General features: G+C 45.4%; 2 protein-coding genes across 8 annotated transcripts in view; one reads left to right on the forward strand and one right to left on the reverse strand.

Annotated features, from left to right (window-relative positions):
- BLNK (B cell linker) overlaps window positions 1-16844 on the forward strand; it is a 113921-nt gene that overhangs the window by 77105 nt on the left and 19972 nt on the right. For 3 of the 5 annotated variants that reach the window (XM_057530892.1, XM_057530890.1, XM_057530891.1), the window contains exons 5-9: window positions 198-272; window positions 2022-2178; window positions 4769-4932; window positions 10753-10834; window positions 12068-12139. In XM_057530892.1, the coding sequence (XP_057386875.1) occupies window positions 198-272; window positions 2022-2178; window positions 4769-4932; window positions 10753-10834; window positions 12068-12139 (550 nt within the window). The remainder of the gene's footprint in view (window positions 1-197; window positions 273-2021; window positions 2179-4768; window positions 4933-10752; window positions 10835-12067; window positions 12140-16844) is intronic. The other 2 variants (XM_007187448.3, XM_057530893.1) reach the window with 1 other exon arrangement.
- ZNF518A (zinc finger protein 518A) overlaps window positions 6298-16844 on the reverse strand; it is a 68748-nt gene continuing 58201 nt past the window's right edge. For 2 of the 3 annotated variants that reach the window (XR_003623857.2, XR_009005655.1), the window contains one exon: window positions 6298-6548. The gene's annotated coding sequence lies outside the window, so the exon portion shown is untranslated. Of the gene's footprint in view, window positions 6549-9770; window positions 10826-16844 lie in introns of those variants that run through there. The other variant, XR_009005653.1, reaches the window with a different exon arrangement.

A 16844-nucleotide genomic window follows, 5' to 3' on the forward strand; every position in this document is an offset into this window, starting at 1 on the left:
ATTCCAAGTACGTTGGGTGTGCACCTACCCTGCAGCAGGTCCCATGCTGGGCCCTGGATATATAGTCTCAGTCCGGTCCTCATGGGGGCACAGTCTGGTAGGCAGCCCAGTGTCAGACGATGGCTGCCAGGAACAGCTGACGTGGGATCTCTCTTTCTCTACCTTCTCTGCCACCTCTGCCAACCTGGTCCTCTCAGTCAGCTTGCTGTGCCGGAGGGGCTGCAAGGACTCCAGACTCCTCCCCGGGATGCACACTGATCCTCAGCCTCCAGGTAATTAAGTCTAGGAAGCCAGTCCCTGCTCCACGAAAACTGAAACAAAGTGGGATGCCCAAACCATCCCCCACTCAGGCACATGCGTCTGGCTGCCCACTGGTTCTTTCACTTTCTGAATGTCTATTAAAGCAACTGCTTCTCAGTGCTCATACTGACGTCTCCCTGGGATGCTGCAATAGCAGTAATTGGGTCCTTGGCCTGGATGAAGAGAGTCCCTGGCTTGGGAAGCCAGGGTCTTGCCCTGTTAAGCCTCCCCCCAGCCCACCCTTTCACTCCCACTCCACCTCCCAGGCCTCCAGCCTGGGAATAGTCTTTGGCTTCTCCAGAGCACAGACTGCAGGCTCAAATTACTCAACTCCTCTGGGCCTCAGTTTCCTCAAGTGCAAAATGGGATTTTTAAAAAAACTATCTCACATGATTGTGGTGAGGGGTCAATGAGGTATACAGTGCATAGAAATGTTAGTTATAATAATAATCATTACTATTATCATTACTTTATTCAGCCTAATTTCATATTCCCATCTGCTATTTCTGACCTAGGGGTTTGGGAAAATGCCCCCTACAGGAATTTTCTTACCTCCCCCCTCTCCCTGTCCCTTCCTGGCTCCCCCATGCCAGGGTAAGGACAAGCACCCTCCTTTGGGCTCCTTCCTCCTTTTATTCTCTCTCCCCCCACTCCTCCAGCCACCTTGGGAAAATCTCTATGTTCAGCCTCCTTTCTCTTTCCTTATCCCACTCTTCACCCTCTTCCTCTCCTCTCCCCGATCTCCCTACAGACTGAGGAGGAAAGCACAGGGCTCAGTCACTGACTCCTTCATTTGTTCCAAACATCCTGAGTGCCTATCACGTGCTGGCCCTGTCACGGGCCCTGAGGATACAGCAATGAAGGAAACACTATACTTGCCTCAATGTTACACAATTGTCAGGGAAAGGAGACAGGCCAAAAGGCAGGTACATCATAGATTCATCAGAAAATCATGTATGGATCGAGCATCATGTCAGGCAGTGTGAGGGGGCAGTGGGCACAGAGGTCAGAGGACCTCTTAAGTCCTGAATCAAATATTTCCTCCATATGAATATATATGTATGTGTGTTACACACATAAACTATCTCTGAACAAAACGCCCAAGAAGCTAGTCACTCTGTTTGCCTCTAGGGAGAGGAACTGAGCAGCTGGGAAGACTTCCCTCCTTGTGAACTGTTTGAACTTTAGACTGGCTCAACGTATTTTCAATATGGACTTAAATAAAATTTATATGAAAAAAACAAACAGAAAGAGAATGGACTCCGAGTCAGTTCGAAGTCCTTGTCCCTGCAACTGTCCAGCTCTGTTTAAAACAAACAAACCTTATCTCTTCAAAGGTGTCTGTATTCCTGAGCTTCTCCTTACCCTCTCTTATTACACTTACATTTTCCTCAACCATCAACCTTCATGATTAATAAAACCTATTTGGTTAATCTATTTTATTGGGTCCTTTCTCTGTCTTCCTAAAATACATTTTATCTCTGGCTGTTCTTTGCAGACACACAGAATTCAGCCACCCTTGGGGTTAGAGGTCCATGCGTTCCCCCAGGATAGCAGTCCAGGTGATAACGCTTTGGAGGCAAAAGGCCCGGCTTCAACCCCAGGGCTGCCGCTAACAGCTGCCTAACCCTGGTTAGCCGACCCCTCCCAGCCTTGCTTTCTCGTCCCTCCGTCCCTCCTAAGCACGCGTGGGGCGCTGAGCATGGTATCTGTACTTGCAGGACAGCGATTATGAAAACCCAGATGAGCACTCCGACTCGGAAATGTATGTGCTGCCGGCCGAGGAGCCCGGGGACGACAGCTACGAGCCACCACCCGCCGAGCAGGAGACTCGGCCGGTTCACCGGGCCCTGCCCTTCACCAGGGGCGAGTACGTAGGTGAGTCCCCACCCAGACCCTGGGCGCTCGGCCTTCGGGGCAGCAGGGGGCGGGGCAGGCCAAGGTCGCGGGATGGTGGGCACCTCCCACTCTCACCACCTCCAAGTGGGTCATCTGGTCACTCACAGGCACTGGAGCCCCAGCTGGTAAGCTTGCGCTTTGGGGAAGGGAGGGGGTGTCCTTCCTAAGCTGGGAATGTTGAAAACAGGCAAAAGATAAAACAAGCACGTCCTGACATGGCTCCCCGCCCCCCTCAATTCCTGATAGTCCCCAGAGAAATCAACCCAAGATTAGTCCCTTCTTCTCTTCTGGCTGCCTGCGTACAAGGTTCTGGATTTCTCTCGAGATGGCTGTACGAAACCAGGATGACCTTCAGGGATCCCGGTGTCTGCTAAGGCCCCTCCTTCCTCCATCCCTCCCACCGCCGCCCCCCGCTGGCAGGCTGTACAGATACACTGAGTCTGGACTGTGGAGTTTTAATTGGGGGGAGGGGCCCGGGGAGGGGCTAGGGGTGAAGCCCTCTAAGCCTGGAATTAGCCTTATTGGTTAAATGGACGAGTCTTAGGTGTGGCCTCCAGGCCTGAGTGTAGCTTTTAATGCCCCCCTCTGCCCCCCCAAGAACAAGTCTGTGTTCCATTCTAACAGGTGACTAAGTTCAGCAAGGGGAGGAGGGGAGTGTGTCCATGCGATCACGTGAGGCCAGGGGTCGTACAGAGCAACCCTGCATGTAAAGGGCTTAGTGTCCCTTATCCCCGAGGATAACTTCCTCCTTACCAGGTACCAGGTACTGCCCCTGCTTCGTGCCACATCTATTGAGGACCTACTATGTGCTGGAGCTATGCTAAGCAGCAAGCGAGACAGGCAGACTCCCAGACTTTTTACAGTTTAGAACTTAGTGCTTTACAGGCATGGCCTACTTCACCTTCTTGATAATCACAAAGGAAGAAAGTGAGACTCAGAGGAGTGAACTCACTGGGCCAAGGTTTTATAAGCGGCAGAGCTGGGATGCGAGTCGGGCCTTTCAGCCTCCAAAGCCCGTGCTCTTCACCACTCTGCTCCGCACACCGCAACCAAATCTGTGACCTCGTTCAATCATCGCAACAACCCTGGGAAGGAAGGGGCTGCGTCAGGCCCGTTTCACAGACCTAGAAACCGCTATTTAGAACCGTTAAGCGGCTCATTCCAGGTTATACTCTTCGAAGCCTGTCTTCTATGCTTTGCTCCTTCTGATGGGCTTAAATCTTATGTTAAGAAATCTCAGTAAACTCCAAGAGCTGCCAATAAAACTACAAAAACTGACAGTCATAGGCATAGTAAAGTGGATGCCTTGGTGCCTGAACACAGCTACGCCACCAGAAGGAGGCTTCCGAGGAGGCACCAAGTGTAAAGTTAACCACATACCGTCACGAGGCAGAAGCGCGGGCCGAGGGCTTGAGCAGGCACCGGGCGGAGAGCACAGTGGGACAGGCAGAGGCAGGGGCAGCTGTATCAAGCTGGGGGCCGGCTGTAGCAGGAGGAAGGAGCAGGAAGCCAGTGTAAGCGCCTGTGCTGGTTCCAGGAAGGGGAACCCACCAGGTTATTCCTATGCGAAGATTTTCCTACAGTGTATCAGTCAGAATCTGTGCTCGCAGATCAACCGGGTAGACTCCCTGTTGCCTAAGCCCTCCACCACGTTACGCAGGTGAGGTTAGTTCTGTATATTAGGCCTCGGCTCTGCCAGACACAGTGTTCCTCCTGCCTTGCTGCTTTCTCCCTAATCCCTACAATAATTCTCTGAGGTGGATACTTACGATCCTCATTATAAAAATGAGGAATGTGGGTCCCAGAGAGGTTACATAATGAAGAAGCAGCCCAAAGGAGTGCCGCTGGTGGGTGGAGAGCAGGGGACTGAACACAGGGCCCTTGACTTCAGAGCCTGGACTCCTTCCTTCCCTGACACCTGGTGAGGACGGTCCTGGAGCAGGGGTTACTCACGACTTCCCCATGATTCGAGGACATCATTAAGGGGAGGAAAGTATAGGTTCACCCGGATAAGTAGTGGCAACCCTGAATACACCTTAGAATAACCTGGGGAATTTTAAAACCTCTAATACCAGGTCCCTCCCCAGAAGTTCAAACTGCATGTCTGGAGTGGGGCCTTGGCATTTTTTAAAGCTCCCAGGTGGTTCGAATGTGTAGGCAGGATTGAGAATCACTGCCCTTAAGGCTTCACGGAGCAAAGTGAACCACTGAGGAGTACCGCCCCCCCTGAGACCCCCCCCCCCCCCAATGCCAAGGTCACCATCCACTCTGTTTAGCAGAGCGTTTGGGCTGCCTGCTTTCCTGGGTCTGTGGGTCTGCATCAATCCCTAGAAGGATGCCTTTGATGAGGACATTCTTCTGGTTTTTATAATGTATAAGTCAATGGGCAGTTGAAATTTTTGCCTAACATGTCATTCTACTCTTTGAGGGAATGCCCCAGTTAATAATGTGTGGGCCACATAAATGCTGGGGGTTTTATACTTTCTAGATCTCGGTGGCTTCCGCCCAGGGAATGATCCAGAACCCGTTCATCTTATGCCTTGTTGTTCTTGTTGTTTTTCCTCTCAAGACAATCGATCAAGCCAGAGGCAGTCTCCGCCCTCCAGCAAGACCCTTCCCAGTAAACCCAACTGGCCTTCGGCAAAGGCAAGGCAGGCCACCACGCTGCCAGCCCCGACTTCTCTGCATAAACCTCAAGTCCCACCCAGACCCAAAGAGCTCCTTGAGGATGAGGTAAAGTAAATCTGTCCAGAAGACTGCCCAGACCGAGTGGAAGGCAGGATGTGGGCCGGATAGGGGGAGGGGCAGGACAGTGTGGCCTCAGGCGTGTCTTCCTTCCTCCAGGCCCTGCTCTCCGGCCAGCGCTAACCACCCTGCCCCCTCTAACTCTCCATTGTTATGCTGAAAGGATGTTTTCTTTAAAAATGGCATATATGGTCTTAGTTTAAGCACTTTCATTTACTACAGGCATATATATCCATACTGGAGCTGTGTCCCTCTAACTATTCCTTCGAGAAAGAGTCCCTCGGTTTCCTGCAAACCTCTCTTTCCTCCATAATATACTTCCCTCTTTATTCTCCATTGCTCCTCTCCCTGTCCCGCCTCATTTTCTCTCCCCCACCTTCTTTTCACTCTGGTCCTCCACCCTCCTCCTCTAAAATGCAGAGGGGTGCAGTGGGGCATACACTGGAGACCCCTAGTCTGTAGGAAGACCCTGCACAACCCGAGGAGGAGCTGACTCCTCACTTCCCTCGGCAGCTTTTGCTTCTCACTCCCTCTCCCCAGCCCCTGGTATCCAGGGACCATCTTTGCCGATTGTCCAGGACCCAACTCTAGGTTTATGTCATCAATCTCCCTTCTGCCAGCACCTAGATTTTCACGTCTTATTCCATATGGAATTGTTTCAATTTAAAAATGAACAGGTAAACCCATTCAGGCTATTGTAGGAATGACTGATAAAGCCTAATATGTTATGGCTCCCAGATGTACTTGCATTTTAAATAAAGTCAAAGACAAGCCCTCAAACTTAGCCATTAGAACAACCCTACAAGTGTAACAGTCTGAGAAAGAAAATAACATTAAAGGCAACTCTTAACCATCACCAGACATAATCTTACTTCAGCTTCTCGAAGAAGTTACTTGTTTTTATAAATTTATTTATTTATTTATTTATTTTTGGCTGCGTTGGGTCTTTGTCAGTGCGCGCGGGCTTTCTCTAGTTGCGGAGAGCGGGGGCTACTCTTCGTTGCGGTGCGTGGCTTCTTTTTTTTTTTTTTTTTTTTTTTAATTAATTAATTTATTTATTTTTGTCTGTATTGGGTCTTCGGTTCGTGCGAGGGCTCTCTCCAGTTGCGGCAAGCGGGGGCCACTCTTCATCGCGGTGCGGGGACCGCTCTTCATCGCGGTGCGCGGGCCTTTCTCCATCGCGGCCCCTCCCGTTGCGGGGCACAGGCTCCAGACGCGCAGGCTCAGCAATTGTGGCTCACGGGCCCAGCTGCTCCGTGGCATGTGGGATCTTCCCAGACCAGGGCTCGAACCCGTGTCCCCTGCATTAGCAGGCAGACTCTCAACCACTGCGCCACCAGGGAAGCCCGGTGCGTGGCTTCTTATTGCGGTGGCTTCTCTTGATGCAGAGCACGGGCTCTAGGCATGTGGGCTCAGTAGTTGTGGCACACGGGCTCAGTAGTTGTGGCTCACGGGCTCAGTAGTTGTGGCACACAGGCTTAGCTGCTCCGTGGCATGTGGGATCTTCTGGACCAGGGCTCGAACCCGTGTCTCCTGCATTGGCAGTCGGATTCTTAACCACTGCACCACCAGGGAAGCCCCAGAAGTAACTAGTTTTTAAATGCCTGTAGATGATAAAACCTACAGTTTATGAGCATGCTGTGAAATGACCTTCATTTCCACCTTAGTATAATTTATAGCCCAAGAAGTGATGGAAAAGAGAGACTTTTAAATAAAATAGAGGCAGCATCCAAGTTCAAATTCCTGCTTTGACCCTTACTAGTTGTGTGACTTAGGCAAGTCAGATAAACTCTCTGAGTCTCAGCTTTTCCTCTCTTCAGGTAATTTTAAAGATTTAATAAAGGAATATATATATATATATATATATATATATATATATATATATATATATCACTAAATACAGTGCCTCACACAAAGAAGGATTCCATGTATCATACATATTGGATTCCTTTCTACCATATTCTAGATTCTTTATAAAATCCAGTTTTCTAGTTTCTCCTGAAGACTGAGGGCCTGTCAGCACTTGGCCAGCCATGGCCTCGAAGCAGCTGAGCCTCATGGCAATGCTCCAGCTCAGCTGTGACTCCCTGGGCCCCTGTTTCCATTTGTCATCATCCCCATCACTCATACAAGACTTGTGCACACCCTGACTCTGTACATTCCCCATTACTGTTCCAGGCCTGCTCCTGTAAGTATTTGAGTTTATGAGCCCCTCTCTAGGGACAGTTTAAGTCAGGAAGTCAGCAGACTGAGAATGAGTGTGGTTTGTCTATCCTCAGTCTGTCTGTCAGTCTGAGAGGGGTTGCTGCCCTTTCAGGGTGAGAACAGGGTGGCCGGGAGAATCTGAGCATGGGACGTGGTAGGGAGACCATCTGTTAGGGTCTCACCGTGAATTCTTTCGGCATTTGGCAAATCCATATGAAGATATCAATTCAGACACAGAATACAAATGAAGACTGTGGGTTATGTGAAGCTCTCCATTTCTGTGACTAACTGGAGGTGGACCCCAGTGGGGAGAGGCCGAGCTTTGCTAACAGCAGCCTTGTGGAGGTGGCTTAGGCAAGTCTGAACCAGTGGGAAAAGGAGAAGTCTGGAGGAGGCACATTCTGGAATGGGCAGATGGACAGTCAAGATGAGAAAGAGGTTAAAAAAGAAAAAAGAGGCCAACATTAAGATCTGGCTGAGCCATTAGATAGGAAAAGAAGAAGTCAAACAGAAGCATAAATGAAAATGTTTAGCTCTGCCATACAGGTTACAGGCAAAATATAGGGGTACAGGCTGACCAGAGAGTTGGAGGTGGGAGGAAGGAGCATCTGTGCTCTAACAACGAGAGCGGCTAACACTTGACAAGTGCTGTGTGTCGGCGGTGTTCTGAGCGCTCTGTATGTGTTATCTCATTACATCCTCACAGCAACCCTAGGAAGTGTGTGCTATTATCATCCCCATTACAGATGAGGAAATGGTACAGATGAAGTGCAAAGGGGTTGAAGAACCTGTCCAAGGTCACAGAGGTAAATGATAGAGCCAGCATTTGAAATCAGATGATGAGATACTAGATCCCAGGTGCTAAAGAGCTATCCTGTGCCACCTCTCCAGTATCCACTGAGAAGAGACCAGCTCTTCATTCAACACAAACGTGCCAGGGCTTCATTGGTGCCCAAAGCAGACCCAGTACCTCTCCTTGCAGGGCATCAGTTTTGTGATTTTATGTGACCTTGGATAGATTACTCAACTGCTCTCAAATTCCTCATCTGTAAAATGAGGATAAGTATATGTAACTTAATAGTAGGTATCATTGAAAGAATTCAGTAAAATAATGTATGTAAAGCTATTAAATGTTCACATGAGTTGTATTAAGCAAGAAACTCATGTGGGCATTTAATAGCTCATCTTAATGACTCCTGATATGGAATGGGGTGAAGGGCAATGGGAAAGTGAAAATAAGATGAATCCGTGGTGCTCCTACTTTTCACATTTAAAGTTTGGGGGAAGGCAAACATGTAAATACCTATAGCAGGTGTCTTAATACTGAACATCTAAACACTGGAGTTGATCTAAGATTATTTTTAAAATAATCATCTATTTTTTAATCATGCCATTGTAAAAACTGAGGAAGGATTCTAATAGCATGTAGGTTGTGGTAGTAGAACAATCTGCCTGGCTTCAAAAGACCAATTATTCATGTAACTACAGCCAGTTTTTTGTGATGTGAACATGGGATAATGGGGTTTGTATTAAAACACTGCAGCAAAGTGAAGATGAACTTGTTAGGACACAGATTATGATGATTCTTGATGATTTGCTTATTTTGGCAGGTAACAACTTTATAGTATAGTATTATTGTATAGTACTAGTGGTACCTACCTTTTTGGGTTATTACAAGGAGTAAGTGAGATTACACATGTAAAGTACTTAGAAGAGCACCTGGCAATAAGTGCTCAATAAATGTTTGTTTTTTGTTTCTCCCAGTCCCCATGTTGGCAACCAACCAAGGCAGGTTGTAAAAACCACTTCTGAGATCTGGTTACTTTATTTACCTCTTATAAAATCACTCCCTCCCTATATTTATGGTCAATTGATTATTGACAAAGATGCCAAGACAATTCAACAGGAAAAATTAGTTTTTTAAACAAACAGTGCTAAGATTACTGTATATATACATGCAAAAGAATGAAATTGTACTCCAATCTCACACCATATATAAAAAGTTAAATAAAACTGGATCATAGGTCTAAGTGTAAGAGCTAAAACTATAAAACTCTTGGAAAAAAACATAGGTATAATTCCTTTTTTTTTTAATTTTAAAAATTTATTTTATTTATTTATTTTTGGCTACATTGGGTCTTCATTGCTGTGCGTGGCCTTTCTCTAGCTGAGGAGAGCGGGGGCTACTCTTTGTTGCGGTGCGCGGGCTTCTTATTGTGGTGGCTTCTCTTGTTGTGGAGCGTGGGCTCTAGGCATGCGGGCTTCAGTAGTTGTGGCACACTGGCTCAGCAGCTGCGGCTCACAGGCTCTAGAGCGCAGGCTCAGTAGTTGTGGCGCATGGGCTTAGTTGCTCCGCGGCATGTGGGATCTTCCCGGACCAGGGGCTCAAACCCGTGTCCTCTGCATTGGCAGGCAGATTCTTAACCACTGCGCCACCAGGGAAGCCCAGGTATAAACCTTTATGACCTTGGGATAGGCAATGATTTCTTAGATACAATACCAAAAGCACAAACAACAAAAGAAAAAAGTAGATAAAACTGACTTTAAAATGTAAAACGTTTGTGCTGCAAATGATACCATAAAGAAAGTAAAAAGACAACGTGTAGAATGTGAGAATTTTTTTGGAAATTATATATCTGATAAGAGATTTAAATCTAGAACATTTAAAGAACTCTTATAATCCAAGAATAAAAAAGACAAACAACCCAATTAAAAGTTGGCAAAGGGGTTGAACAGACTTTTCTCTGAAGAAGATATACAAATGGCCAATAAGCAGAAGAAAAGATGCTTAACATCATTAAGGGAAATGCAAATCAAAATCACAATTAGATACCACTTCACACCTACAACGATGCTTACAATCAAAAAAGACAGACAATAACAAGTAATAGTGAATATGTGGAGAAATTGGAACCCTCATACATTGCCAGTGGGAATGGAAAAATTGCACAGCCACTTTGGAAAACAATTTAACAGTTCCTCAAACTATTAAATATAGAGCTACAATATGACCCAGCAATTCCACCACTAGGTATACTCTCAAGAAAAATGTCCATCTACACAAAACTTGTACATGAATGTTCACAACAACGTTATTCATAATAGCCAAAAAAGTAGAAACAACCCAAATGTCCATCAACTGATGAATGGATAAGTAAAATGTGGTATAGTCATACAATGGAATATAATTTGTCCATAAAAGTGAATGAAGTACTAAAACATGGTTAAACCTTGAAATTACTATGCTAAGTGAAAGAAGTCATGAAAGACTGTGTATTGAAATATTGTATGATTCCATTTATATAAAATGTCCAGAATGGGCAAATCTTAACGATAGAAAGAAGGTTGGTGGTTGACTAGGTCAGGGGAGGGGATGGATGGGAGTGACTAATGGGTGCAGCGTTCCTCTTGGGGGTGATGAAAATGTTCTAAAGATAGATTGCAGTGATGGTGGCACACTCTGTTAATATACTACAAATCACCAAACCACTTTACATGGGGGAATTTAATGGTATATGGATTATATCTCAGAAGATTTTTTTAAATATCACTGCTTCTTATGCAGTAAACTCTGAATACACAACATTTCTGTATTTCTTTTAGGCTGATTATGTGGTCCCCGTGGAAGATGCAGATGAAAACTATATTCATCCCACAGAAGACAGTTCACTCCCATCTGAAAAAGGCAAGAGTTTGTAGTTTTAAGCACCTGAAAACTTCTGGCAGTTGATAGAGGCATACAAGACCATTTGGTAGCAAGCTCTAAGGGGCTCAGAAATGATAGTGCCCAGGCCTCTCTCCTCTGCGGCCATAGCATTTGCCTTCTTTGGCTAGTGGAACAGAGAGCATAGTGGGCAACCCATCTCTGTGTTTGATAGCCTTTACCCTTCTTTCTCCATCCTCTTCCATGATTTAATACTCTCTTCTCAAGGGATAAAAGCACCTAAGTTCTTCTCTTTAGCTCCTCACTCAGAACGGATTTCTTATAAAACCTAATACTCACAAAGTCATGAGCCACCATGTTGACCTTACAAATATTGCACCAGCAACAGTTTCTGCAGAGGACTGAAAAAATGAAAGAGTAAAATATGCTCTATGTTCTAATTCTTTAAAATGGAGTGCTATCTCAGGCCCACGAGAAACATTTCATTTGTAAATCCTTCACGAAATAACAAACGCAGTTACAAACAAATTATCTTCAAAAGCCCGTGCCACATAGCCTCAGATGAGGCGTGGAACAGTGTATGATTACTCTGGATATAGTCGCTATGGAGAATATAATCCTGTATAAATGTTGCCTCTTCAAGTAACATTACTCATCTAATAAACTTGACTCCAAAGTAGCAATACTCAGTTTTTACACTGCCATGATGTCGCAGTCCTCTCCCTCGCCCTAAATATCACCGACAGCTTCTAGACCCACCAGAATTCCTGAACTCACCCATCACCATGAAACAATAAATACAAATTAAATGCCCTCACCCCCACCCTCCCATAAACCTACAAAATCCAAGAGGAATGGTATGTGTTACTTGTGTTATGTGTGTAAGGGAAGGTGGGGCTATTAATCTGGCCCCTCCACTGTTAGTTCAATGCACGTCTCCTGGTAAAAAAACAAACTCTTTCATCTCCTAGACACCCAGTTTGGCAAATGAAATTCCAAGCCAGTATTCACTTTAATCACTAATATATTCATTCTAAAATGTTTTTTTCTTCTGAGAAGGCTTCTTTTAATGGCTTGTGGGCTTACTAATTGTGTCTCCCATTCTTTGTAGATTCTCTGGTCTGACCCATCATTTCCACAATGCATTTTTCCATAAGTGTGAATCTCCCTCAGTAGACTATCTACTATATATGTATGTGTGTGTGTGCATATATATATATATAATTATAATATAGGTGTGATTTTGTGTTTCAGCTCCCATGGTTAATAGATCAACCAAGCCAAATAACTCCTCAAAGCCAGCCTCACCTCCAGGGACAGCTTCAGGTAGAGTGTACACATGATTTGGTGGTTTTGTTTCTGTTTTTTTTTTATTGTGAAATGATTACATTTGGGGGTTTCATTTTTAATCTGTTCTAAATAAGACAAACCACTCAGAGCAAATATTAAGAAATAATCCCTTGTGTTTCCAAATGTCTTAATAAATGGTAACAGAGGCCTTCTCCTCATGCTCATCCACTGTCTGGGGACACCTGTGCGAGGGGACCCTCGCCCCCATGCCCCTGCGCCTCTCTCAGACAAGTCTTCTTTTTCATCCTACCTCTCTGGGCACTTTGCTGGCCGGCCCTCCTTCTCTGCTCCCCTGACTGAGGATGCCTGCGCCGTTCAGCCTCAGCCCCCTGCTCTTCTTTCAGAATATCATGCGGTTAAGAGCTTGGGTCATAACCCATCCCCATTATCAACTGTATCACTTTGGGTCTGTACTTCACCTCTCCAAGCATCACATCTTCTCATCGGTAAATGGAGACAGGAGAATTCTGAAATTGTGAATGGGAAATTCTTAATGCAGTGCCTGGCATACAGTAGGCGCTCGGTAGAGTATTATTTTTCACTTCTTTCCGGTTTATCCATTCTTCTGGCTTCACTTCTCTGGTCTAAGCTGATAACTCTCTGGTGTCCAACCTTGACCCTTCTTCCCTTCTGAACACGTTGACCTTCCCACTACCTCAAGCTCAGTGCATCCATCACCCCTACCCTTCGGGCATCCCTATTCCTCTTTACACATCAGCCTCCAGGCTCCATGTCTCAGAGTGCCCATGTTCTTTCCCAATTCTGCTTTGCTTTTTCCTGAATTTGCTGTTCTATTTTAGTTGCCACCACCTGAACCAGGCTTTCTTTACTTTATCACTTCATAGCTTCTGTCTTACAGAGTCCACTAGCCATACTCTTGTCTCTAGGCTCTCTCCTCAGTCACTGAGATGAGCTTCTGACCCCCTCCAAATGTTGCTAGCTTCATTCCATTACAAAGTTAGTTTTTACCATGTCATCCCTCCCCAAACTATGAACACTCAGTGGTTCCTAGGTGTCTCCTGTAGGGTTTGGCAACCCCCAGCCTGAGGCCCACAGTACTGAGTGGCGCCCATACCCCAGCCCTTCTACAGCACAGAGAGGCGCAGGAGCTTCCTCGACAGCGTTCTCTCCTTCTCCTCTCCCCCACCCTATACCACACACACACGCACACACACACACACAGACACACACATGCACACGCACACACACACACACACACACACACACACTCCCTTCTCTCCCAGACCTGAAGGCTGAACACAGAGACTGGGAGACTGACCTCTGCTTTCAAGGACATGTTCCTTGAGAGAAAATGAAAGAAGATTATTTTAAAAAATCTTTTCCTAGACTCATTTCCTGTGCAATTGCTCACCCTCTTCACAAGTTCCTATTTATCCTCCCCCTCGGAATCCACAGGCTCTTTATACTTGGGGACTGGAGGTCAGAGGCATCTTATCCAGCTCATCTTAATTTCTGGGAACAAATGTCAACACACCAACCTAAAACGTCACGGCGAGGTCGCTTTGGTCCCTGCTGAAACGGAGACTCCTGACACGTGATAACTCAGAAGGGCTGTTATTACTGGAATAGAAAACCTTTCACTGAAACAGATAAATGAAGGCTTAAACCCTCCTTTAGAATAATAGTTTAATACTCTCTGGTGCTTACATCTTAAAATGCTCTTCTTGCCTTACACAGACCTCTTTTTCCTAAAACACTCCCAATACTCCAATCAGCCTGATTTTCCCATAAGATTCTCAGCTCCATGTCTTGCTCATAGCTGTGTTTCCAAGGCCTAGACAGGACCTGGCTCAGTGTAGGTGCTGAAATGGTAGATGGGTCAGTTGGTTGAGAGAGCGATTGAGTCCCCCAACTCTGGCTGTCTTTAAGGAATCACATGGCCCCATCATGAAGGCATTAGCCCACTGGATTTATTATTCATTAGTTTTATATTAATCTAGTATAGCTATATTTTATCACTAGAGGCATCAGATGAAGAAACCAAACCTGAACAAGAAAATAATTTCCTGGTTAAATGATTATTGGATATAGACAGGAGGAAGTTCAGGAGGAGGAAGGAAGTGAGATAACTTGGTGGTGGGGGGGGGGCAGGTAGGGAACAAACCTGAACAGTTAGAGGGAGTTTCTGAGTGTGCAAACAGTACAGTTTTCAGAGATGATTTTTATAAAAGGAATAATCAGACTACTTGCCTGTGTCTTTAAATAACTGACCATTGTCTTTAGAGGCATCAGAGAGTTCCCTGATAGGCATCATGAAAGTGCTAAGGTTTCAGGGGTTTCTGTTAAAGTTCCACACCACGACACTTGCCCCTGGTTAATGTTGCTTTTGGCTCTTTGATGGCTAATAAGGTGCTGGCCGCAGATTACATAGCGAATTAGGTGCAAAGGTAAGCGCTCCCTCTCCTTCATGTTCCATACTGGGAAGTACAGTAGCAGGAGTTAGCACAGACTCCAAAGCCAGAGGGTCCAAGTCTTCACTCACTAGGTGCCAGACTTTGAGCAAGCTAAGTAATCCCTCTGTTTCTTAGTTTCCTCTCCTGAAAAAAAGGAAGGGGAAAATGGCACCTATGCCTAGGGGTATTGTGAGAATTACATGAGTAAAAAGATACGAATCACATTCATAAAATGATAGCTCTTTGTGATTTATTATTGTTATTGTTCAGAATCCCTGGTTTAACCTGCCTTGATTCATGACACATGAGTCTGGCATATCACCCGGTACACATCTCAGAGAAGTGTTTCTTCCTTTCCATATAAAGTTTTACTCTAAATTTCGGGGTTTTTCAACCTCAACACAGTTGGCATCTGGGGCTAGGTGGTTTCTGTTGGAGACTGTCCTGTGCATCGCAGGCTGTTTAGCAACATCCCTGACCTCTGCCCACTAGATGCCACTAGCACCCCCTTCCCCAGCAGTGATAGGCAAAGATGTCTCCAGTCACTGCAGAAAGTCCCTGGGGGAGGGGGACAAAAATCACTCCCAGTTAAGAAGCACTGGTCTAAACAAACTGAAAGACTGAAGTCTATTGTGATTTATCTCTAAACGAGCATTTAGAAGAAGGCAGCGCAACCTCTGGCTAATTTGTAGCTTTTGTCAGAAAAGGGTAGACAGAGCATGTATTTCTGAGGTTGCTCTAAGTAAACAGCATTTTTTAAGTATTCTATCTCTTTATTTCTTAAAATAGGGGAGGAGTTTCGGAATTTACAATTCCCTGCTAATATGCAAGCAGAATTTTACCCATAGCCCAAATTATTCTTAAGTTGTTAAATTAAGTCTCTTTTATGTATTTTGTAAGAGTTCATATAGTACTTGAGAGTAAGGGATGCTTCGGCTAGTATGCAAGCCCCACTAATGATAATAGGGTGTCTATAACAGCTAAAAGAGAGTTAAATCCCAAGGGCTTACAATGCCAACACTGAGATCATTAAGAATAAGGAAACCTACCACCACTGCATGCAAAACTGAAAAGAGGATGATGCATAAGATATACGTGGTAGAAGGAAAAACTAAGGGTAAATTGTTTTCCAAGTTAAGAAACTTCGGTAAGCACCAGCTTGTGCAAGGCCTGTGCTGTTAAATCAAACCTTAACATAACTTTTTGCTCCCTATGATTTAAACAAAGACGATTTTTCTCTTTTATTAGTGTGCTTTTGGACACATCTCCCTCTATTGCATCCCCAGTTTCTCCCTTGGAGCTTTCCAACCAAGAATTCGGCTTGGCCAGGAAGCAGGGATCCTGGCAATGAGAAGGGTACGGTGTTGTCCTACCCCAGCCATGCCCCGGGGTCTGACTTCAGCCAGGGCTGCAGAGAGGGTCACTGGCCTACAAGGAGTAACTCTCCATCCTCCCGTGGGCATTCACAAAAGCAGCCCTCTGTTTCACTAATCTTTCCCCACATAAGGGAGAAGCAGCAAGTGAATCTGACGTGCCCAATTATGCCCCAGAGTAACATTATGAGATATTGGCTAGAGAGGACACTGCCTGCCTAGGCTTTCAACTTGAATGGCCTTGGTTTCCAACCCTGGCCCTGCCCGTTAACCGCTCTGAGCCTCTGTTTGCTCCCCTTGATGTTATGTGAGGCTTAGAAGTGGCACATGTGAAGTACCTGGCACAGTGCCCAGCACCTAGAGATACTGCCGTGGTTGATAACAAGATGAGAAAATGAAAATAGCAATAATCATATTTACTGAGATCCTTTATGAGCTATAACTTATGTATCATAAAACTCACTCATTTTACATGTATAATTCAATGTTTTTTGTAAATCATTACATGTATAGAGTTTTGTAACCAGCACTAAAATCCAGCTTTAGAAACTTTCTGTGCCTACCCCAACTCCAAAAGAGCCATTATGCTCATTTGTGGTCAGTTCTGTTCCCATCCTCAGCCCTGGGTAACCCTGATCTGCTTTCTGTTGTTATAGAGTTGCCTTTTCCAAACATTCATATAGATGGAGTCATATAATATGCAGTCTTTTCCATCTCACTCCTTTCACTTAGCATAACATTTTTGACCCTCAAAACTTTCAGTCCCTTTCCAGCAATATTACTTTATATTTGGCTAATTCTTTACATGTTCAAAGTTACCTTATTACCTAACCACAGTAACTCTCTGTTAGATAAAGTAGCTAGTGGCATCCCCATCTCACAGAGGGGGAAACT

Source organism: Balaenoptera acutorostrata, chromosome 16 (assembly GCF_949987535.1).
Source record: "Balaenoptera acutorostrata chromosome 16, mBalAcu1.1, whole genome shotgun sequence".
Taxonomy (NCBI): domain Eukaryota; kingdom Metazoa; phylum Chordata; class Mammalia; order Artiodactyla; family Balaenopteridae; genus Balaenoptera; species Balaenoptera acutorostrata.